The sequence below is a fragment of the Limanda limanda genome, chromosome 8 (genome assembly GCF_963576545.1).
Source record: "Limanda limanda chromosome 8, fLimLim1.1, whole genome shotgun sequence".
Classification (NCBI taxonomy): Eukaryota; Metazoa; Chordata; class Actinopteri; order Pleuronectiformes; family Pleuronectidae; genus Limanda; species Limanda limanda.
The window spans coordinates 5,790,892-5,815,938 of NC_083643.1; the positions used below are offsets into that span (position 1 = coordinate 5,790,892).

Below are 25,047 nucleotides of genomic sequence, written 5' to 3' on the forward strand. Positions count from 1 at the left end.
TGTAAACATGACCTCGTTAAACTCAAAGAAGTTGAGCAGTGTTGCTCCACATTTTGACCATGAACTTTTTAAGGGTAAACAGATGAATGATGGAAAATAACTACTTTGCTATTTAAAAAACTGTTATGAGTGTGTGTCTGTGTGTGTGTAACTGTGAAAGAGAATGCATTTCTCAATCTAGCAAAGATTGATTCTGATTCTAATTCCGAGTACATGCAGGCATAATCAATTAATTTTTCCCCGCATTTGGTATGAATGCTTTTATCAAGTTGCATTTAAAAGTAGTAGCCAATCATTTTTCTATTAAAATAAATACGTCATGCCAAGTTTGTAAAACATATTTAATAGAAACTGATCCAAAAATAAGAGCCTTGGAATTAAACAAGAGAAATAAGAAAAATGCTTTGTCCTGGTGTTGAACTCTGTCGCTGACGCTGAAGGAAAACAACTGATGACTTTTCCCTGACATCTGCTGGTTGACTTTCAAACTTTCTCCATCTTCTCCTTTGTCCTAAAAGGATTCTACCTACAGTAAGTGATTGCTATTGTTTTTTGTTGTCAACACAGCGTAGGAGGGTATGTCTCACTCATGTCTATTCATTGGTTAATTTGTCAGCAGGATTATGCACAAACAACCAAACTAATTTCCAGTGTGGTGGTGGACTCTGATCGGTATGGCAGCTGATCTTGGACTATGATTACAACCAGACTGCATGACATACAATATAACTCCTCAACTTAAATGATCATTGCTGCTCCCTTCATCTCTATCAGACATTTTCTTATGTATAAATACTTTAAACTTTTACACACTTTTCCATTATGTTACAAACTGTTTCTTCTAATCATTTCGGGAAATATCGTCATTTTGTTGATGTTCTCATTTACATGCAGCATCTATTGCACTTCTGTTTGTCCTGGGAGACGGATCCTCACATTTGACTCTCTCTGAGGTTTCTACGTTTTTCCACCCTGTAAATAGTTTTAGTTTTTGGAAATTTTACTCTTGTTGAGGGTTAGGGACAGAGAATGTCACACCTTGATAAGCTCTATGAGACAAATCGTGATCTGTGAATATGGGTTATACAAATAAAATTCGATTTGATTTGATGGCATATAGGTAATCAATGTTGTCAGACCACTTCATATTTTATTTTACATTTTTACTATAAGAAATAAACAATCATTTATAGGATTTTTAAGCCTTGGTGGATGTACGGGCACGGCTCTACCATTCAAAGAAGTTTCCCCTGTGCTGTTAAACAGTTGTTTTAAATATTCTATTCAGCAAAATGGCATCATAATAAATGGCATACAAATAAAAATCCTTGTTGATTTTCTTTCTTTGGAGAAAACACACAAACTAGAACCAACAAACTGTGTCAGGGATGAGGACTATTTGCCAGATGCCATAAGCAATAAGTCCTCCAGTCCTGAGGGGGGAGCAGCCGGTTTTCCCCAAATCCTCAGAACAGGCGAGTAAGTGTCACTTCCGGTACGGGCCAGCGCTCGTCCAATCAGCATCGGCTCCTCCAGTGCCGGCAAATCATATTCCCTGGTCCATGTTGTATTTCTGAACTAAACCGAATTAAGCAGGAACAACTGTAAACACGTTCACCTGAGAAATACAAACCGGATCAGATCCACGTCTGTCCCGTACAGCAGGTACCAGGTTCGTCTGTTTCCGGTTAGCGTTGCGACAGAGAATAAGTCGATTCGACTGCGAGCATGTGAGACAGCGTTAGCCTATTAGCTTTGTAAGCTAGCTCCGGTGACGCCATTCATTTTTAGCATGAGGCTAAATTAAAGAAGTGCCAGAACAAAACTGGGGAGGGAGAGGAATTGAGGTCGTTGTCACCTTGGTTTGTAATTCCCTCCTCTGAGCACAGGAAGTTAACTTTCAGGCTCTTCCGGTTGTCAGGAGGGAGGCGAGTGTCCACACCAAGCTAGCCAATGTGTTAGCATCGTGCTAACGCTAAGCTACACTGACAGCCAGGGAGATCCATGCGCGGGCTGGAGGTGCCAGTGTGTTTACATCAGCTGTTCTGGAACATGTGTGTCAACCGAACCCAAACTAACGTGTTACAGTTTGTGTGACGTGTGCTCCAAACAGGCTACTTTTACTTTGAAGGGTTCATGGAGTGTCCAGCTGATTGAGGGATGGAGGCTGAGATGTAAACCTAATTTAAGCTTGACTCAGATTTTAAGTTTTCTCTACATCATGTTTTGGATTTTAGTCTCATCTCTTTGAGTCAGTGGGAGACTCCTTTGAAACAACAACCCTCTCTCCTGGTGGAAGATAAGAATCAAACTTTATTGATCCACACACCAGGGGAATGCAGTTGTAACATAAGCAGCAGATCAGAATGAGGTAGACAAGATAATAAAAACCTTATATGAATAAAAAAGGCAATAGATAACAAATTGATGCTGATTATGTACATTGTATACGCTGTTCACTGTAGTGTTTTGTACATAAATGTTATAAACACCTGTTTTTGGGTTTTCCAGGGAATTAAATATCTTGCAAATCATGATGCGTCATTATATTTAAGTTTAAATCCTGGAAATCCAATAAAAGTTACACCTGTTGATATGACACTTTGCCTTCAGTGGCCTAATTTAACCAGAAATATCAAAGACAGACTCTTGGTATTTATAGTCTGGCTTTATCTTGGATTTGTTTACTGTGATTTTTGATTAATCCTGGTGAACTCAACTCTGACTTTTTGCAAATTCCAGGTCACATAAATGGCTTCTGTAAAGTTTGGGGTAGAATTGAAGCTCCCTGTTGACATTTTACCTCCATAGTCATTGTTTCATGTTGAATCTAATGTGGTAAAGTACATAGACGTCACTCTTTACTATATATTCCATTCATAATTTAATGTAGTGCAAGTTTACTGTTGTTGTATCCACTAGTTCTGACAGTCTTCTTCTCTGTGTATAGAGGTATGGATGCAGAGGGCTTCGGGGAGCTGCTCCAGCAGGCAGAGCAGCTGGCTGCAGAGACAGAAGCAGTGTCGGAGCTGCCACATGTTGAGAGGAACCTCCAGGAGATCCAGCAGGCAGGGGAGAGGCTGCGATCCCGCACGCTGACCCGCACCTCACAAGATGCTGCCGACGTGAAAGCGTAAGTTACACCAGATAAATAGATGCGTGCATGGAGGGCTTCTCTGAATCAAGCTTGGCAAATGCAAAAAGTTGTCACACGGACTGTCATGTTATCACGAAATTAAAAGTCTGCTCGCAAATTCATCCAAACTGATTGTATTGACAAAGCTTCAGCCAGATATTCGTAGACAGCTGGAGAGCCAAGGGTTAGCTACCCATTTGGCACTTGCTGAATAAAGAGCTGTCCTCTTGTCTGTCATATCCTCACATCTCATAGCCAGATCATATTTCTTCAGCAAATGCAAAATGAGTGTTCAAATCATGTGCAGAGTTCTTTTTTCATTCAATCCCTCTAACAGATAAGTCTCTTTGGGAATGAAACAGCATTTACTTAAGTAATGTTATTGATCCTCTGTGATTTAGCACTTTACTATTCTGTCTAAAGGCTTCTTGTTTTAAGACAATGCTAGAAATAGCAATATTTCATAGTTTGTTTAGTTTCCCTCATAAATGTCTGAACACAAATCTTGTGTAATTCCTATGTAGCCGACATGAAGTGATTTTTAGACCAGTGGATAGTTCTGTAATTGTAGCATATCCTCTTATGCCCTCTAGTGTTTGTCAAGTAGAACTACAGTTGTTAGTAAGTCTTTCACTGAATGACACTCATTCACTCTCTCCCCCTCTCTGACTCCCTCTCAGGTCGATCCTCCTCGGCTCCAGAGGCTTAGACATCTTCCACATCTCTCAGAGGTTGGAAAGTCTAAGTGCTGCCACAACCTTTGAGCCCCTGGAGCCTGTCAAGGACACTGACATACAGGTAGGAATGACAGAACAGGCCATGAGCACAGCTAACTACTGGCTTTGTAGTCTTATGATTGTTGAGGAAGACCATGAGAGTTTTCTTTATTTTGTCCAATGGAAAAAGATACAGTCCACTTTATGAATGATAAAGAGTGAGACTTCTTTCTCTCTTAGCCATCTTTGGCTCAGCATATTTAATTAAAGATGCTGGCTCGCAGAGAGCACATTGACCAAGTACGATAGTCTGCAGCAAAGACAGTGAACAAAGTTTCTGAGATTATGTCCGGAGGATGAAAGGAGGATGAAAGGAAAAGTCACAAAATGGTCAGTTGAAGTCAACTGACATGTCTATGTGTTTAATGAGGAACGAGGCATTAGAGTTGTGTATTGAGAACCGGTTCTGAATTGAGCTGTGTCATTGGATAGTGGTTGGCAGGTGGAACGTTTGTATTGTGTAGCGTCAGGAGAATGAGGTTACAGTTAATTACAGTGGATATAATATTTAGATATTTCTTCACGTAGAAATATCTGATTATGGATCGAGATTGATGAGAACCTGGTGAATAAACGCACATATTTTAACCTTACACAAATTAAAATAACCTTATATACTGTACAGTATATATTATTTATATTTTAGGAGCATGATTCAGTCGTAAAGACTTTTTGTGTCAGTTGGAGTTATGATCAGCTCCAGGCAGAACTTAATGAACTAGTCTGTATTTCTTTGTCTTGAATATAGTAATTTAACTCCATCTCTAAGTTTCTATTCCTTTATCATTTATTCCTCTTCATCTATGACTGTGCAGCTTTTCTTCTTCTACATTTACTCATCTGTTTTCATCGATATCTTATGCGATGTTCTTGGTTAGGTGGGAAGAGAGGCATGGGTGGGTTTGACTGACTCACTGGAAAAGCACTTACACACACACACTCTGCACTTGCTCTTCACCTCTTATTGGTTTATAGGGAGACAGTGCATCACACAGATCCATCTCGGTAGAAATGTGCAGTGTAGGGTTGCCGCGTGAGTCAGGTCGATGTTACCGGTGTTACACGGTGTTCAGACACGCACCGTTCTCATTTCTTGACTGAGCCAAGCTCTGAACGCTGTCACGCTACATCGCAGCCCACTTCTTTCCTCCTACAGCAAAGCATTGAATGTGGTGCTGGGAGAGTCTCAGTCACTTTACATCACCAGGAACAAGGAGAAGAAAAGAGGATATGTGGTACAGGGATGTTACAGGATACAAACACTACATGATTGAGAAAACACAACAATATCAAGCTTGTTACAGAAGTTTCATACTTAAATTTTAGATATCAAAGAAAGTGTTCTCAAACTGTATTTTACTGATTGAATCACTAAATATCCAGATACCAATGAACTACAAATCAAATCACCTAAACATTATCTACTTGCAGTGTAGCTTGAAGTCGGATATCAAAACTGAGGGTGATGGTTTTTACAGCTTTTTGCACACATGACATCACTCTCATAATTTAATAAAGAGAAATCAGTGTGTTGTTACCATTTTTCCAGTCTCACCAAATACATTATCTGAATTCCTAGTTCGGATTTATAGGAAGAGTCTATATGAATCATACTTAGCTGCTGTCAGACACTGATGCTCTTATCGTTACTGTCTTCACAGAATGTGGACAGACCCATTAGCCTCCAGTTCTGTACTGGTCCACCTCCTTCAATCTGATAGTTGTAATATATACTTCAAGTAAAAGTGTGTATCGGGACGAGCACTGATCCTGTGTATTGTACTTATCTACTCATTTGTCTGAGAAACTGTAGAAGAGTGCAAAGTATCCTGAGGAGCAATAATATTGTTTAAAGCAGGTCGGATAAAATACAAAGCAATATTTAAGGGGTTTAATTTTAGTTTAAAGACAAGGATTGGGGCCAGTATACAAGTTTGATTAAGAGAAGTGCCAATATGCTGCCAGTGTGTGTTTTTGTCTGTTGTGCATGACTAAGCTGATAAATGCCTTCTGTCTGACACACACTCACACACATTACTGAGCTTTATTGGTGTGTGAGTGATGTGTCTGTATGTATGGTTGAATGCAAATGAGTGAGAAGCTTACTATAGAGGACCATATAGCCACAGCCCCAGATTAAGGGCTTCAAGGACCTTGTTTCCAGACTGCACAAAAATACACTGCACATCTCACAAGACAGGGCTTTGTTTCATTTCTCACCCTTTTGTCAAACACTTAAGATATTTAAAAAAAATCCAATGTCTTCCAGGGAAACCTTGAGAAAATGTAGATTAAACATCACTGTATAACCAAAGAAGTATGAAAATAACGTGTTTCATTCTAGGCAGCATATGTGTTTTTGTGAATCATAGAACCCAATTATTAGTGATTTACATTATAAGCTTTCCTAATTAATAAATCCAGACAAAGGGCTCACAGCATTTAGAACATGAAGAAAAATACAAAAACACAAACCTGATGTGTAATCGATCGATGGGATATTGATCGGCAACTATTTTTATAACTGCTTCACCACTTGAGTCATTTATCAGGTAAAATAACCAATAATTAAATTGAAATTGTGATGCTTATCCTTGTATTTCAACAATGTAGTTAGTATAGTTAGTACAAGAGATCCAATGACATCGGCTTTTTCCTTCCTTTTATGAACAATTAATAAGATGATCATTAATTAAAGCCCAAATATCTATTTCTTCATTGCCTAAATCACTATTCGTGAACTATTATAGTAGATTAATTACTGTTAAACCGATTCTCATCCCTATACCTCTTTTGTCAGTTCTTTCTTTCATATCTACATTGTACATTGAAACATGTGAATCCAAAGATGTAGACGGAAGAACACCATCAGGAGCTGATAATTAAATGAGGCTAATTCTCGACACCCAGACCTAATCCCATTATAGGACATGCATGCACAGATTTACCCCCAGCAGTGTAGATGTTTTTATAATTAAATCCTCTTTTTGTTCTCTTCCAGTTTGGCATCTGTACAATATGTTCCGTGTCTGCACTTGTCATGGACGAAACACTGTTCAGTGCTTCTGGGTTGTGTGTGTTCGTATCTGTTGTGAAGTAATGTAAACCCACAGAGGAAGAGGACAAATATGGACAATCTGCAACAAGGAGACAAAATACAAAGAAAGTAGATGGAGACGGTCAGAACAATGTAAACTGTAGTCGTGGAGCGCTGAGAGCGAAAAATGGTAGAAAAATGGCGACTGGCTGCAGTTTTTTCTTTTTTTTTGGTCTCCGTGTCCTCGTCTCACTTTTCACTGTTCCATCTTTCTCTGCCACGGCTCGCTCGCTTTCTCTCTCTCTCTCTCTCTCTCTGCTTTTCATCACCTCACTCTCTTCCTCTCCCTTTCTCTTCTACTTCACCTTCCTCTCTCTCAGTTTTTTTCTACTCCTCATTTTCGTCCTTTCACTCGCTTATTTTTACTCGTCTTCTGCTGCCCTCCCCAACCCCTCTCGTACACACACACACACACACACACACACACACACACACACACACACACACACACACACACACACACACACACACACACACACACACACACACACACACACACACACACAGTGAAGCTATGTCAGTACTGTTCGCCTATCTCAGCAGATGCTCAGGGCTTAGCCAACTGCATCCGCTGAACGCATGCCATCACTGCTGAGGGATGTGTGTGTGTGTGTGGGTCTGTGCGTGTGTGTGTGGTGCACAGGCACCCTGTGCTGCGTTTGCATGCCTGTATCTGTGTCAGGCACGATCGATCGCTGGCATATACAGTGCACAACCATGTGCTTATGAATGAACGTGTGTGTAGCGTAGATTTGGCTGCACGTGGGAGCATGCATTTTCATCCGTGTGTGTACCGGCCTGCACGTATGAATGCAGCTTTACTTTGTGTGTGTGTGTGTATCAATTTGTGTTAATGTATATGTGTGTGATAGTATGTGTGTCAGTGAGAATGTGTGCCAGCCATGTGCGCAGGACTACAAGTCTGGTGTGTATTAACACGCCTGCTTTGTGTGCTTGGGCGGCGATTCCTATATGTCAACCGGCACATAGGAATACCCCCCCCCCCCTTAGCCCACCCCACCCACATGTGCCTCCCAAACCCTTCATTAACTAAACATGACCCTTAAGAGCATGATTAGCCTCATTTCAAGACAGGATGTCGGAAGCCATCAACCGTGGGGGGAAAAATCCATTACTATAATTGCATTGAGCCGAGGGAGGGAGGGAGGGAGGAGAGGAGGGGGAGAGGATGCATAGATGGATAAAATGGGAAGAAAATGAGTGGGATTGAGGGAGGGAGGGCAATCGGAGATAGAGTGCAGGAGGGAGAGAGAGAGACTGAGGGAGAGGGTGGAGAGCTGAGGGATGGGGGGGGGGTTTCAGCTGATGGTAGGAACTGTTATTCTATATGGATCCATAGTTCCTTCTCATGGATCCCCCCCTGTGTCTACGCACTCAGTTGGTACGGCCCTCCGACGATAAAAGCACCTCCAGTGAGTCTAGATGTAGCACTTCCACTCGGTTCTCCGGCTCACGCGCCAGAGAGTCACCGGCCTGCTTGCCAACGGGGAAAGGCTGCGAGCGGGTCCGCCATGCCGGCTCCACAAGGCACAGGGAACACGCCCCAGTATGGCGGCCACTGCTTCTCCCCTGGCACGGCGACCTGAAGGTATGGACAGGCAGAGAGAGGGATGTCATAGCTCAGATACCTGGGCACAGACAAAGAAACAAACTCTTCTTTTGTTCACTCTTTCTTGTCTCATCCTCTCTTCTCATCTGTCTGTCTGCCTGTCTGTCTGTCTGTCTGTCTGCCAGGCAGGCAGGCGCTCAGCATGAGTGAGTATTTCCCATGCACATGAATATACACACACGCACACACACAAAATTACACACATACACACATAGACCGGCAAGTGCTTTGTCTGACAGACTTTTTTTGTTTTATTTCTCTTTCTCATCCTCTTCTGTGATTATTCTTTATTTTGTGCGACTGTGTGACGACCGTGATGATGATGACGATTTTATAAATTGATTGTATGATTTACACCCAGACATCACTGTCTCCAATGCACAAATGCACATGTCTGTGTGTGTGTATTTCTGCTGTAGTATTTTACAAATATATGTTTGCCTCACAGGAAGCAAAGAAGCGAAGGGTGGGGTTTCTCTCGGACACACACACGCTCACACACACACACACACACACACACACACGCTCACTAGGGCAGTGGACAGCGCATTCTGTCGTGGCAAATGAGGACAGAAAGCCGTCCACTCTTTCATCATGACTGGCACAGAGAACAAGGCTCCCTGCGTTCATTTTCTCTTTAACTGCTCATTGACCGTGTCCTCACGTAGCCTTTGGATTCCTCGAGACCTGGTTTCTCTACAACATGACTGTGTCTGGTAGTGTCTGTGTGTGATAAGCATGAAGCCGGATGGAAAGTTGAAAATCTTGATTCCCTAGTATGGAAAAATTCAGGTCAGTGAGACGCAGACAGTTTGACTCTCTTGACCGAAGCTAACAGAACGAGCACATGTGTGCGTTTTCACATACGCATGTTAAAATGCACATGTGTGCTCACAAACACGCATGCATAAAATTATGTACTTGTTATTGCCAGAAATTGTCCTATATGATCTGCAGATAACAATAAGAGGTATTTTTAGAGACACAATCAGGCGTCCGCTGTAATTTTATTATATTTGCTGGTTGTTACAGAATTAGAGACAAAGACCAAAACTTCCATTGATGGCAGACTGGTCCTCAGGTCCGTTCGTCTTCCCTGTTCGGTATCTGGTATTTTTTTATCATCATCAGTTCTGTATTTCCTGATTTAATCCTCAGCTATTTTCCGTGGCTGTGTTTCTGCTCCTATAAAAGTCCCCGGCTCTGTCTGGCCAGCAGGCTGTGGGTGTACAGTGGCTTGCAGATCTCTGAGGATACACAATACAGGGGTGGGGCAACTGAAAATGTACATCTTTAGATTCCCCTATAGCCCAGCACTGAATACTGAATGAGAGAAAGTGAGAGAGTTACGCATCGTCGTCTGAAATTTAACCAAGGCTCTTTAATATTAAGCCTTTCCCCCTATTTTGCGTTTATTTTTTCCCACGGAGCATCTGCACTGTTCAGTCAGTGTGAAATGTTCGGTACAGTATGTCTCAGGCTGAGTAACATGCCAAGTCTTTCATATATTTAGTGCCGATATGATGTTAGCAGCAGTGATGTCGTGTCTCTCTGTGATAAAGCCTCAAAATCTGCTCAGAATTTGGTCAGATTTTTTCAGAAATGAACCGAGAAACAATGAAAGACGAGAAAAAATGTGATGCATACATTTTTTCAGGCATTATCTAATATCAGTAAGAGCTCTTTCTTTGTTAATTTTATTTTAAAAGGTACAATATCATCCCCTATGCCAACATTTCGAGGCAAGAAAGATGAAGATTATATTTCAGACAAATTGGAGATTTGGCCACAGCTCTTGGCGAACTTGTCAGTTAAGGTTTTGGCACAAAAAATGCTGATAGGCAAAGTCACTGGCAGCACAAATGCAGCTGGCAACGAAATGACAGCAATGAAAAATCATTTCTTCCCGTTGTACTCCAGTTAAAACCAAAAAAATGCTGAGGCGACTTCCCAGCAGAGTCTTCCAGTACGCAGCTTGTATGCTTTTGTAAAGAGCAACCCCCCCCCCCCCCCCCTCGTCTGTGTCTGGAGAAGATGATCGTCTCATTCCTCCCTCTCCAATTTGAAATGGACCCTTGACAGAAAATATCCCCCTCTTACATTGTAGTAGATATTTTCTATAAACCCTTGTTACAGCTATTTTCTTCTTCTCTATTTTCTTCTGCTCTCCTCTCCTCTGTTCATTTCTATTCTATTCACATTTTTCAGTGCAGCTCTCCAGTGAGCATTGACCTGAGCTCCTCTCTGGTTAGAGCACTTAAATATAGACCCATTGTCGGCCTCTCCTGGGGAATAAAGTGAGGGTGGGGGCAGAGGGTAAATGGGAAGGTTGGATGAAACTTGTTTCCCCTATAAATAGAATAAAATAGACTTAAACAATTTTTTGACAGCATTTCCCCAAGACGGTAAGTTAAACTGCTCTAGCCTTAGCTGCATATAATACTAGTTAATATTACAGAATTTTTTATGTGAGTCCACAAATGTGGACATCTTCCGGTACTTTGTGAACACGTCTTGGAAAGTCTCCTGCGGCATTCTTCATACGGGAAAGTCAAATGTCTTGGAATATGAAGGGCCCATTTTTCAGTACATTAGATTAGTATTAAAGTTATGTAAGATAATTTAAGGATGTCTGTAGCATTGTCCCACCACAAAGAAATGCTTGTTTGACTGAATCTTCGTCCAAAACTAAACTGACTCACATAGTGCTTTCGTTGAAGGAAGCTTCACTCGTCATACAGTGTTCCTGTCTGAGTGAGTTTGTGACCTGACTCTCGTATTACTAACCCACTTAGATCGAGTTAATCTGCCTTCCACTATGACTGAGCGCGGCCCAGTTCATGGCTTCCTCTCTATGAAGGACCTTAATAACATCCAAGAAGAGTTGAATTAAGGCCGTTAATGTGATTTACATCACTGACTTCGATAATGACCTGGAGATGCGATTTCGGATGAGAGTGAAACATCTATAGCCAAGTCCAGTTGCTGTCAATTCAACTCTTTTTGCCTAACTATGACCTGGATGACTGAGCATCTTCACCTTATTACGAGGAGAAATGTATAAAATGAAACAAACTGCTGTTGCTTCTGGCTTGAAATGGGTTGGGTTTGCCCTTTTTTCTCAGTCTCTGGTACTTTGACAACTTCTTTTGTCGGGTGACAACACCTCTTCCTCTGGATTTCTTATAAAAGACGAGCTAAGACTCATTCTTACTCCTCTTTTAGAGACGAGCAGCGGGGCACACCCTCCACAAGTCACCTGTGTATCGCAGGGTTTGATAATCAGTCCCTCTATTGTAGTTTGAGATTGGCCTCTATGCTTCCAGTTGGCCCTGATTTGCCGGGATAAAGGGATGAAAGTGAAGGAGGAGGAGAAGAATGCAATGACAGACAGAGGTGAAGGCTCGGAGTGAGCAGAGAAAGGATGGGTTGGGATTCAACGGGGCTGAAGTAGGTGGGCGATTAGAGGAGCAAGTGAGAGGTGACGAGAAAGGAGGAGCGAAGCCAGGAGCACCCACGTCCCTGTAGATCAGAATAACCTCCAGACGGATTGACAAATGCTAAACCCTCTCTAATCTAAAGTGCTTATTCTAAAAGCTGAAATTATCCTACATATGCTACAGGTAGAAAGACGTATGGTGCCGTAAATGTCATAAATAAAACATGCCATTATCTGACAGAGGGGAACGACTCCACCAACTCAAGGGGCTGTCAAGTCAGGAGCTGAAGGCGTATAGGTACATCAATATCAGAAATAATGTGCCGTGGCATGAATGCAAATTTGAACACACCAGCTTCTGGCCGTTGTTTTGACCTTTGAGAAAACACAATGGAGAAAAACCAAGCATTGCGTCTTAAAATGTCCTTGAATCAATGAGTAAATGAAAAAGCAAATGAAAATCTACATTTTCCACCGTTTTCTGTTGATTGAATTATCTTCTATTTTCCGGGCCCACAAAAGTGCTCGTATTCATACATAATGTGGGCTTGTTAAGTGCACTGAAGCAATCACGTGAGACGTTAATTCATTGATTGCAACAAAATGATGATAAATTCTCTCGTAATTGTGAGGAAATGCTGTTTTTTTTCCATCTAAACTGAATATTCAAAATCCTTTGGTTGCTCTGAAGGTGAAATGTACAGTTTTTAAAACCCTGTGTTGCAGTGAATGATTAATTCAACGCTCTGACATTTTTAGTCAAATTTAACTTTTTAAATGTGCCCTTTTCAATTTTATACACTACAGCAAATCCCTTGTATGTGGAAACCTGGTTAATTGGTGATATTCTTGAATGTGAATGTTGCAATCACAATTTATAATGTGTTTGATGTGCTGCGTAACATGTTGTTTGACTTTGCTCAAATTATAACTCCTTACAATACAATCGTTGTCAGAGTTTGCTGATGAAATGGATTTTCATGCATCTTCTCTTTGCTTTTCAGTCCCAACTTGGTTTAATTACATATAGTCTTGCCGATATAGTTGAAAATATAGAAAAGGGTTTTATATTTTATATTTACGATTATAGAGGAGAGATGTTTTAGCTTGAATTGATAATAATATGAAAACAAGGAGCTTTTTGTGTAAATTTTAATAATTTTTTTGATACCCTCGTGTTCACTCTTAGAGAACAGAGACAGCATTTAGAGCATAGCCACCATTTTGATGTTCTTTCAAGATGGACGTCCACATCCTCGTTCCCCTCTTGCTGAGCGCTATCATGTCCTGTCCTGTGTACTCCAGTTCTTACCACTTACCGACCTGACAAGAGGTTTTATTATCACTTCAACAAGATATGAATAATTACCTTGCCCAAAAGGGCCAGAACAGGGGGAGGAATGTTTGCAGCGGCAGCCATCTTGAGTTTGCATCAAAATGGAGGCTGTGATGACTGCTGTCTCATAGCAGGATGGTGCATGAAGAGCAGCATCGCTTCTCCGGCCTGCCTGTACATCAGGATAAATTGGCTGCTATACGTTTGACTAATCCTGGCAGTGCATGATGTGACTGCACACGTCTGAGAAGGGCAGAGAAGGAAAAAAAAGGGGGCGGAAAATTGAGGAGCAGCTTCTATCTCCCGCAGAGCAAATGATGGCGCGCCTGCTAAATCTGTCCCCTTAGAACTCGCTGCAAACAGTTTATCTCTGCTTTATTTGGTCCTCACCAGTCAAACTAATATCACCTGCTTTTTCTCTCTCTCTGTGTTTGTCACTGTGCGTCATCCCCTCCCTCCATCTCTCTGTCTGTCTGCCTCGTTCACAGGGCTTCCTGAAGAATGAGAGGGACAACGCCCTGTTGTCGGCCATCGAGGAGTCTCGTCGCAGGGTCAGTATTTCCTCTCACGATGAAGAAGATCTACAGATTGGGTTACGAAATCTAATCCTTTGTAGGAAACAAGTTCCAAAAGACCATCTCCAGATTCAAACACGCTCGAGATGCCAAAATATAGTTTTATTGTTCTTTACAGGTGAAATTATGTACACTTTAAATGACCAGTAATCAGAAAGTAGTTATACACGGGGGCTTCCTTGTGTCACTTACTTTCAGATTAGCACTTTACAGTTTTGGAACACTTAAAAAAAAAAATTATGTGCAATATGTGTGCACTGTGATCTTAAAGTCCCTCTGGTGGGAACCTTGAGGGAACAGTTTTGAAATGGCTTCCCTGATGTGCAGAGCTAATAGGCCCTTTTTAATTAGCTGCCGTTCCCATTATCTCTCTCTCTGCTCCCTGGGAGACGAGAAGGGTGGAAAAACATCTAATGCAACGAAGATTTAAAAGAAAGTGGATTTTAGATGTTCTGGCAGATTTGTGAATGACCGCTGCAGCTTTTACACGACAGGAAATGTGGATTGTTAAACGACAAATTTCGTTTGAGATGTGGGAAGTCACTGCAGCTACTTCACATGAATGATCTCATTTAAATTCAAAGTCCTGGCTTCACTCGCAGTTGTCCATTTATAAGGAGGCTGATGAAATTATCTGTATTTGATCGAAATCTGATATTGATATAATGGCTAATATACATTTTTTTATTGGTTGGGAAATGGGACCATGATCTATATTTACTGACTACTTCCACATGCATTTGAAAAATTAACTTGTCAATGCTCTCTGGTGAACAAACTATGTATGTAGTGAACTCACTTACATAAATGATCAAATTTTACATTATTTAAAGCTTTGACATCCAGGCAGCGACCAATTTAAACCAGTAAATTCTGGCTTTGGTCCAGATCTGTGCGTCCCTGAGCTGGAGTTTCAATTATCTCACTTTCCCTTTATCCCACGCTGAGTCTCGGTGGAGATTTAAAGTGGGCTGCAGTGTGTCCTGGCGGAGTAGTGCAATCTTAACTGAGGTCTGCTGCTTAATCTGGTGTGTGTGTGTGACTGTCATAGGTAGGCCAAATTTACATAACTAGTGCTGAGCTCTCCCAAAATGTGCCTGTCAACTGGGATCATCCAAACCAACTTCACACAAGTTACCCATTTTAGAATCTCATCAAATGAACAGAGCCACAAACAAGGGGCAGAAAAAGACAGATCCATGTGTCAGTGTTTCTTATTGAAGAGGAAGATTTACAAACACCCAAGGTATAGAGATCATGACATTTAACACTTCTTAAAATACAATTCATTCTAGTTCTAACTGGAATGGTGCTTAGTAGAGTGCTTACCTCCACCATGGGCCAACAGTTGCCTAAAATTTCACACTAAATCATCATGTTCATTTGGACATAGTCCTGAACTATTAAAGATACATGTAAACAGTTAATTTTCTACTAAAACCACATTATCTGAGTTATATTTTGGTGGCAGTCAGGATTCTAGCCCTATTTGTTACATACCCCCAATAAAATTAGCAAGATCTCGATTTTTATTTGGATATGCACCCACGCCTTTTTCCCCTTTGTCAGATGTCCCTTTGTCTAGATTTGCCATAATTGAAAGGTTTCTCTCTTGGCTAACGTTCCCATCCAGTATCGTGAAATTGTGTTTAGTAGTTTTCGCGTAATCCTGAGAGAAAAAACAACCTCCTTGGTGGAGGTTATCATATAGCAACATAAAAAGATGATATAAAAACTGTATTCTTCAGTTGTTTCTCTCATGGTCATCAAATATTTCCAGTTGTTCGTGAGCTCTAATCAGAGTCCTTGCTCGTTCTCACTAATTTAAAAATTCCAGGTAAGTGTCCCTTTAAAAAAAGAATAAACAACTTTCCTCTTTTCTCCTTTTGGATGCATATATGAGGACTATGAGGTTACTCAAAATGGAATCATGCTAACCGTCCTCCACGTTAATACCAGACTCAGTATATTCTCTGGTGAGAGCAGCAGATAGAAGGATTCTGGTCGACTGCCAATCCTGCAAATCCTCCCAAATGTCACAGAGTAAATACAGCGGACAAACAGATGATCAGTGGTTTCAGTGTCACCCTCGAAAAAGCTGCAGTGTCTGTGATCTACAGTAAATCTCAATCCTAGCAGGTCATTGAATAAATATCAGGACTTTAAAAGGGACTCGAGGCTTTCTTGTGAACTGCTCATCGTATCAACTGCATACCTGCACCTGTGTATGTTTAAATTGATGGCATTTATATGTATACATCGAGCTTTAGCGAGTTGAGATCACTAAGACAATTTTGGAACATTCATAAACATGAATAAATTCATCACATAGCATCTAACATGATATATTAATATGAATTATACAGGTATAAGAGTTTGGCAGTAAAACTTCTTGTTCTCATCGAGCTCTATCATCAAGTTGCATCATTCCTGGTATTTTGTGATTTGGATTCTATAATCATACACAAACACAAGAATGTGCTAAGTGCGTTTGTGCTCCTGTTTCAGACGTTCCTGCTGGCGGAGGAGTACCACCGCGAGTCCATGCTGGTCCAGTGGGAGCAGGTGAAGCAGAGAGTTCTGCACACGCTGCTCGGAGCAGGAGAGGACGCTCTGGACTTCAGTCAAGATGTGGAGGTACAGGATGAACCACTCAGATCTACTTTATGACGAGATACGTCCACAGTTCATGAGGACAAGGTTTTACCTGATGAGGAAACCAAATACGATTTAGCAGAACACTTGCCGCAGGGTCTTTGAAGGTTCAACAGTCGAGGCAACACTGTGGCTTGTTGAGAGGATTTTTCCTCAACAAGTCTGTAAATTTGTCAGATTTACTGCCTCATGGACGCAGCCCTGCTCAACCTTTCCTCTCTTTAATAAGAACTGCCATAAAAAATGAATACTTCTCCCAAAAGGAAAGCGCAGGGCCACCGCTGTCGCTCTTTAATAATAAAGAGGCCTGAAGAAATGTCTATTTTTGGCTTTACTCTGGAGGGGCGGCAGGTAGAGACACCAGGTTTCACTCCCGGATTCAGTCGTCTACTGTCTAGTTTACAAGTTAACACCTCATTTCTTCAAGGCTCAGATCCCTCAACCACGGAAGTTCTAGCCTAGATTGATGATATCGACTTTTATTGTTGAATCATTGAGCAACAGAGTAATTATCTAATATATTTGGTCAGAAAAACTAAAATAAAAATCTATATTTGACCATATTTAATAAGTCTGGTGATAAGTCTTGTTTGAACTAACCAGAATTATGTTATATCAGAGACTTGTCGATTCTATCTGAAAGACTTGTGTATCATCCTGTGGGAACATATCCCAGCTTTCATTTTACAATATGCCTGGAAACCAAAACTACTACTTTACTTTTGTGCCACTTGCTTCTGTGAAGTGTATCTATGAAGTAAACTCTCTTCTCTGTTATAGCCAAGCTTTGTGAGTGAAGTGACGGCTCCGGGAAGGAGTGCGTTGGACAGCGTGGAGGTGGCCTACGGACGACAGGTGAGTCTCTTTAATGATCGTTGAAACGCGAAGGAAGACACTGGAAATATCTACTATGAATAATAAACGATTTATACTTTGGGAAATTAATTCAAGCCCATTAATCTCTGTGTCGTATTTTTACACTTCCTGAAATTGATCTCTAAATACCTAATATATTCACCAATACATTTTTTCATCCAAGAACAAATAATCATATTTTTTAATGATTTGTGCCCAATTTGTGTACAAAGCAGAATATTTTACACTTGGTTAGTAAGTTATGAACAAAAAATGTCCAGATCTAGCTACTATAAATATTATCTGATCACTGATTTGCTACCAAAGAAATAATCAGAAATTACAAAATATGGAAATCTTTTCATATATGAAAGAAAATAGCTGTCAACGTTTTTACTTAAAATACAGTTTTTTCTGTCCAACATAAGTGTATCGCTGCTTAAATCTAAAGAAGTGAAGTTAGAGTAAATTTAACACAGATGTGTAAATTGTATTTGTGATGCCTAGTCTGGTTGTTGAGTGGAAACTGGGTCACAGCGAGCCAGGAAGAGGCGGATCAAACATATTGATTGATTCGGCGTTAGAGCTGAACTCTGGGTAGTTCTCTCTCACTCTCTCATTGGGTGTCTGTGTCTCTCCACTGCCCCTCTCTCTCCCCCCCTCATCATCCTGTCTGACCTTTTCTCTTTCCCTCTGTGTTTGTCTCTCGTCTGCTACATGACGCAGTGCCTCGATTGTGGCTTTTCCTTCGACCATGTGTCGACACATCGCCTGCGGAGTCATCTGTCTTGTTTTTGTCATCCTCTTCGACGACATTTTTAACGTTTTGATTCTTTTCTTCCTTTTCTTCGTTGTGAACCATTTCACCCGATGGTCGTAGCCTCTGCTTTCACTGTTTAAGCTGAGGATGGAGTTGTAGGCGGATTTTAAGATATTTTTCTCGAGCTGTTGAAACTAAACCTGAAATGTGAGCATTGGAACAACCTGGGGAGCAGCCGTCATCAAATCTTTTCTTTCCTTGTTCAGATCTACATTTTCAATGAGAAGATAGTGAATGGTCACATTCAGCCCAACCTGGGAGACCTGTGTGCGTCTGTTGCTGAAAGCCTGGATGACAAGGTAACACTCACATCTGCTTGGTGTTTACTCTGTGTGTTTTCTCTGTGAATGCACCTGTGACCTTCCTGTTCTCTCTTCATATCAGAACGTATCAGACATGTGGCTGATGGTGAAGCAGATGACAGACGTGTTGCTGGTGCCGGCTAAAGACACACTGAAGAGTCGCACTTCAGTTGAAATGCAAATGGCCTTCGTACGTCAGGCACTCAGCTTCCTCGAGAACAGGTAACTGCTTGTTGTTTTTGGGAATGGAAACTTATTTTTGATGTTTTATGTAAATGTTACTGCTGGATATTAAGTCGTCTACACCAAGATGACTAATTCTGGGTGTGTCTCGTTTCTCCCAGTTATAAAAACTACACCATGGTCACGGTATTCGGGAACCTCCATCAGGCCCAGTTAGGAGGGGTGCCAGGAACATCCCAACTGGTCCGCAGTTTCCTCAACATTAAACTACCAGGTCCCCTGCCTGGCATGCAGGTAACACACACACACACACATTTTGACATCACCTGCACCACACACTTAAGTGAAGTGTGACAACATGTCACCAGCTGTTGCGATCACTGATCAACCTGCCAAGTGAAACTCAGATTATTGAGAACACACCTGCGGCTGCCAAATATCAAGATCCAGACTGAGAGATATTTGTATCCGTGCCATCTCTAAGACTAATACATTTATTCTGTATTCATCTGCAAAAACAACACAATTTGTTCTCTCAACCTCTGCCCAGTGCTTGGTTTAATATGCTGGTATTGTGTAGTCAACATGCACGTGTACACAGGTAGTAAACAAAACACAATCAGTGTGATTGCATGAACAATGGCAGATGTTTGTTAAATCAGCTGAAGACTGCAGTGTCTGTTAAGTATGGTTTAAATGGGACCTTGTCTTTCTATGGCATATGTCACAATGACACATTTGTATTTTATATGTTTATGTATATACATCATGTATTCCAGTTTTTAACTTTTGATTTTGACCATATGATAATGTGGTTTACTAAACCATAGTTTCCTGCTAGTTGGTGGAGGCAAGTTATTGGAGAAATTGTGTAGTGGAGATAATATGTCCTGGTAATGTCCTGACTGCAATCAAAAACACAGTGTGAGACGGAATGTTATTTGGAAATTTATTATAAATTATTATCTTCACCACTGCATCAAATCATGTGTGTGTTTGCAACAGGACGGGGAGATCGAAGGCCACCCAGTGTGGGCTGTGATCTACTACTGCCTGCGCTGTGGAGACCTGAACGCAGCCATGCAGGTGGTGAACCGAGTGCAGCATCAGCTCGGAGACTTCAAGACCTGGTTCCAGGAGTACATGAACAGCCCCGACAGACGGTGAGGACACAGCCTGATGTCTAAACGGGTCAATAGAGTTCAAATTGTATATTAAATCTGTTCTTTCTAATTTCCTGTTCCTCTTCAGCCTTTCCCCAACGTCGGAGAACAAGCTTCGTCTCCACTACCGCAGAGTGCTGAGGAACAGCGCCGACCCCTACAAGAGAGCCGTCTACTGCCTGATCGGGAAATGTGACATCAGTGACAACCATGGAGAGGTAGCAGACAAGACTGAAGACTACCTCTGGCTCAAGGTACACTACCTTCTCCTTCTTTTCACTTTGCTTGATCTGAGAGGTTCCAGTTTGGTATTTTATGTTGTTTTGTTAGTTGTGCATCTTTCTTGGAGTCACACCGGCTGTATTTCTTCAGTCTTTACACCCCGTGCACCATGTTTTGTCCCTGCAGTTGAACCAGGTGTGTTTTGACGATGACGGCAGCAACTCTCCTCAGGACAGACTGACCCTGCCGCAGCTACAGAAACAGCTGCTGGAGGACTACGGTACGACAGTGTTCACCTCCCTGTCCGTTTCCCTTTGCAGCTTTACTTGTTGGGAAGTGGGAAAAAAACAGCATCACTTTGCCTCCCTTGGTTTTCTTTGCTTTCCCTGTGTAATTTTGCTCCTGAGTGCTGTCTGTGCTTTCTTTGAAAATTAGTTATTGAACCCGTATCCAGGATATTTGGTATGAAAGCTGATAAAAGAGACAGAGAGAGGTTCACATGCTTATGTTAGATTTTACCCGGGCAATTTGTTTCACCCAAACATCAGATTAAATTAGCCGTAAACGCAATTATCTTCCAACTGCCCCTTTTTAAAGATAAACTTCCTTTGACTCTTCTTCACTCCCTCCATTTCAAAATAAAACTACCCACTTAAAACCACCACAGACCTTCCCAACACATAAAAAGCAGAGCATGAGGGCATTAGGCGAAAGCACAGTTTTCTCTGCCGGGTGTTGTCTTCTCCACAGGCCGATGCTTCTCCATTCAGATAACACTGTACTCTCTTCCCCCCTCTCTCTCTCTCTCTCTCTCAGTAGCAACCCCCCTCTCTCCATTCCCCCCTCTTCACCCCCTCTTCTCAGTGTACAGCCTCGAGCCTCATTCTGTTTTCTCCCTGCTGCTCCACGCCCTCACATGGCGACCACCATGTTCCTGCTTGTCCTCCATCTTGCTTCACAGCGGGATGTAAAGCCCGAAGCCTCTCGCTTCACTTCTCTCTCTTCGCCACGGCTCGCCGGCTTCTCCCTCCCTTGTTCGCCGCGTCTCCTCCTTTTCATCCCTCTTTTGCATCACACCTGCATCAATGTTTTCCCTCCTTCCTCCCACGGATTTTCAGCCTCTTCTCGCATGTTCTCGCCTTCTGCATGTGATTTGTTCTTTCACTTTTCTTGTTTGCACACTCGGCTGCAGCGTCCCCCCCACACACACATGCACACACTCTTATCTCCCCTCCTTCATCCCTTTTCCTCTCTTCATCGCTCTCCCCCACCTCCTCCTCCTCCTTCCTCTTCTCTCACACGCTCTCTCGTTTTTTTGAACTAAAGTGCTGTAAGTCTGAGATAAGGCTATAAAATGGCTGACATGGTCCGCCCTGTTCTGCTCCCCAAACTTTCAGCCAGGAAGGGGATTAAGGATTATAATTAAAAAGTAAACTTGATGACTAAGCACCTGCACCAGACAAAAATGTATTTAAAAAAAAAAAATTCTTACATGTTAGTTGCCGTGGCAACTGTCAGAAGCTGACATTTCATGTCATGAGGTTTGTGCATCAGTTTAGAAAAGGCTGGTGCAGCAGAACTTCAGTGAGCTGCTTAGTGTGGTCTCCATGTTGTTTGTCATATTGATGTCTGACACTTGAACTTGGGTTGCCAGTTTCTAAGCTACTGTACAACATCATGGATTTAAATCCTTCTAATGCTTAATAGTAGAGGTGTAAAATATAGTCTCCTTTTTGGGACATATCCTGATGGCTGATGGGTATAGGGTCGTTAACATGGACTCAGAGAACCTTTTATTTATTTGTTCTATACCTCTACTCTCTCCCCTTGTTTCCTGACACTTCTCCACTGTCACTATATAACAATAAATGTTAATTTCCTTAATCTTTTCATTTCACTTTCTAATTAGATTTACAGAAATTGGAAGTTTGGGGCATCACGGCCACAATAGCACAAATTAAAGAAAAAGTTAAGCCCCGTAATCCCATTTTCGTTATCATCTTTTCCCCAAATACTTAACTTTGTCCTCCAGAAAGGAGAGACCGCTGTTATTAATTAGTTTTTTTAACAGTTACACATAAAGCGTCAGATGGAGGAAATCATTCAAAAGGGAAAATGCGAACGTTGCTTATAGATGAAGGAGATAAGATGTCAGTGAAATGTGTTGATTCCTATCTGGTAATAAAAGTGTCTGTCCTTCTTTCTGAAATTACACACAGGTCTAAGCAATAAAGAAATACTTTCTCATGAATTTCAGTTTTCATCTAAACAAACCCCCTCTCTCTCTCTTTCGCTCTCTCTCGTCTTTTTGTCCAACAGGAGAGTCTCACTTCTCCGCCAGCCAGCAGCCCTTCCTGTATTTCCAGGTGTTGTTCCTCACGGCTCAGTTCGAGGCGGCGGTGGCTTTCTTGTTTCGCGTTGAGAGGCTGCGGAGTCACGCCGTGCACATGGCGCTGGTGCTGTATGAACTGCGGCTGCTGCTGAAGTCATCGGGCCAAAGTGCTCAGCTGTGTGAGTGCACTCACCTTCATCTTCATTGCAGACACTCGAGATAATGTTTGGGTTTTTAAAAAGAATGTGTCCATCTTGTCGTTGTGCAGTGAGTCAGGAGCCCGGGGATCCTCCCATGATACGCCGCCTCAACTTCATCCGTCTGCTCATGCTTTACACTCGCAAGTTCGAGTCCACGGATCCACGGGAAGCGCTGCAGTACTTCTACTTCTTACGGTGATTAATCCCACACACCTTCACCGAGTTAGTAAATGATAAATAAAGAGTTAAGTGCCTGAAATACACAGATTGAACTGTTGCTTGTCTTAAAAGATAATTGTGTGTTTTTCCGCAGTAACGAGAAGGACAGCCAGGGAGAGAACATGTTCATGCGTTGCGTCAGTGAGCTCGTTATTGAGAGTCGAGAGGTGAGTGCGACTATAATAGTTTTAGTTTGTATTATATTTCAAATGTGTCACCACAATATTTCTCCGGTAAGGTTTATATATATATTTTTATCTGATTTGTGAGGATTTTGTCTCTCTTGCAGTTTGACATGCTGCTGGGGAGATTAGAGAAGGACGGCAGCAGGAAGGTAGGAAGGAGTTCTCTCTATCTGACCCGCTCATCTCCTCTGTGGTTATTGTGTTTCTCTCTCCTTCACACTTCTCCCCTTTCGCTCTTTGTCTGCACTATATTTGAGCGGTGTTGGTCTTTCATGGTTCGAATTTGCAGGACAAATCTTCATTGTAGCATTAAGTCGGTTTTTTTTGCAGTTTTATGCTCCACCAGCAGAAGTAGAGCAGTATCCTCTGTAGTATTCTCAGTCTCAGTCTCGTTCTCCCTCCTCCTCTTTAGCCGGGAGTCATAGATAAGTTTGCCGGCGACACCAGAGCGATCATCAGTAAAGTGGCTCTAGAGGCAGAGAACAAGGGCTTGTTCGAGGAGGCAGTCAGACTCTACGAACTCGCCAAGGTGAGCAGACATTTTCTTTTTTTTCCGGATCTTTTGCATCTGTATTCTGAATTAACATCCTCTCACCGTCTGTTTGCCTCCTCGTAGAATCCAGATAAGGTGCTGGAGCTGATGAACAGACTGTTGAGTCCGGTTATTGCCCAGGTCAGTGCTCCTCAGTCCAACAAGGAGAGGCTGAAGAACACGGCGGTGGCCATTGCTGAGAGGTAGGACAACACACACACACGCACACACACACACGACTAGTATCTATTCAGTGGTGTCATATAACTGCACAAACTTGAATGATTTCCTCTTTTCCATGTTCAGGTATCGTTCTCAGAGCGTCTCAGGAGAGAAATCGGTCGACAGCACGTTCTACCTGCTCTTAGACCTGATGACCTTCTTTGACGAGTACCACGCAGGTCATGTGGACCGAGCCTACGACGTGAGTGTAGCTGTGATTGCACACAGAGACGACTGACAACTCATGAATCACGTTTCTCAAACCCTGATCGATATTGAGTGTTGAGTACAGCTCCTCTTCTGTTTGTCCGTCAGGTGATGGAGCGTTTAAAGCTTCTTCCTCTCAGTCAGGACAGCGTGGAGGAGCGAGTCGCTGCTTTCAGGAACTTCAGCGATGAGGTGAGGAAACTTTCTCACAACACACAACTTTTTTTATAAATTCTTTATCTCTTTCTAAATTGTGTCAATGTCTCCAGGTGCGACACAACCTGTCAGAGGTGCTGCTGGCCACCATGAACATCCTGTTCACACAGTACAAACGCCTGAAGGGGGCGCCGGCAGGCACGCCAGGACGGCCACAGAGGACCATGGAGGACAGAGACATGGTGAGAAGACACTCGTCTTTCTATTTCAACATCTTTGAATTTCATAAGAATCCTGCTTTATAAATAAGAAACGTACCAAAGCTGCAATTTTGAGGATTTTTTTATTAGGTAGACCAACATTTTGGCTCAGTGGGAAACTCTTGCACCATTTGTGAATATTAATGCTTCATATGTCGTCTTCTTCCTCAAACAGCAACTACGCAACCAGGCCAGAGCCCTGATCACCTTTGCTGGTATGATTCCATACAACATGGCCGGTGACACCAACGCAAGACTGGTGCAGATGGAATTACTGATGAACTGAGACGTCAACACGCACACACACACACACACACACACACACATACACACACACACAAACACACACATACACAGAGCAGCCTTCTACCATAAACCTTTTGGCTTTTGAGTATACAATCACACTCACACTCACTTGTCTGTTGTTTTGTTGTGTGTTAACAGACACATATTTGCCTCACCCGTTCCCGTTTGTCAGTCTCCTCTTTCTGTTCTGTTCTTTTTTCCCCATTTTGTTGTTTCATATTTGTATCTGTGATCATTTG

General features: G+C 42.1%; 1 protein-coding gene across 2 annotated transcripts; it reads left to right on the plus strand.

The window, feature by feature from the left end:
• Positions 1-1,548: 1,548 nt before the first annotated feature.
• On the plus strand, positions 1,549-25,047 carry nup93 (nucleoporin 93). 2 transcript variants are annotated; one of them, XM_061076204.1, is made up of 22 exons: positions 1,549-1,672; positions 2,951-3,133; positions 3,817-3,934; positions 13,903-13,965; positions 16,498-16,626; positions 17,425-17,499; positions 18,526-18,618; positions 18,704-18,843; positions 18,966-19,098; positions 19,810-19,967; positions 20,056-20,221; positions 20,376-20,469; positions 22,509-22,700; positions 22,790-22,916; positions 23,035-23,107; positions 23,230-23,274; positions 23,538-23,654; positions 23,742-23,860; positions 23,964-24,081; positions 24,195-24,278; positions 24,356-24,484; positions 24,678-25,047. In XM_061076204.1, exons 2-22 carry the CDS (start codon positions 2,955-2,957, stop codon positions 24,786-24,788), a joined length of 2,463 nt encoding a protein of 820 aa, XP_060932187.1. In that variant the 5' UTR covers positions 1,549-1,672; positions 2,951-2,954; the 3' UTR covers positions 24,789-25,047. The 2 variants fall into 2 exon arrangements, with proteins under 2 accessions (XP_060932187.1, XP_060932186.1); XM_061076203.1 differs by having other exon boundaries at positions 1,549-1,665.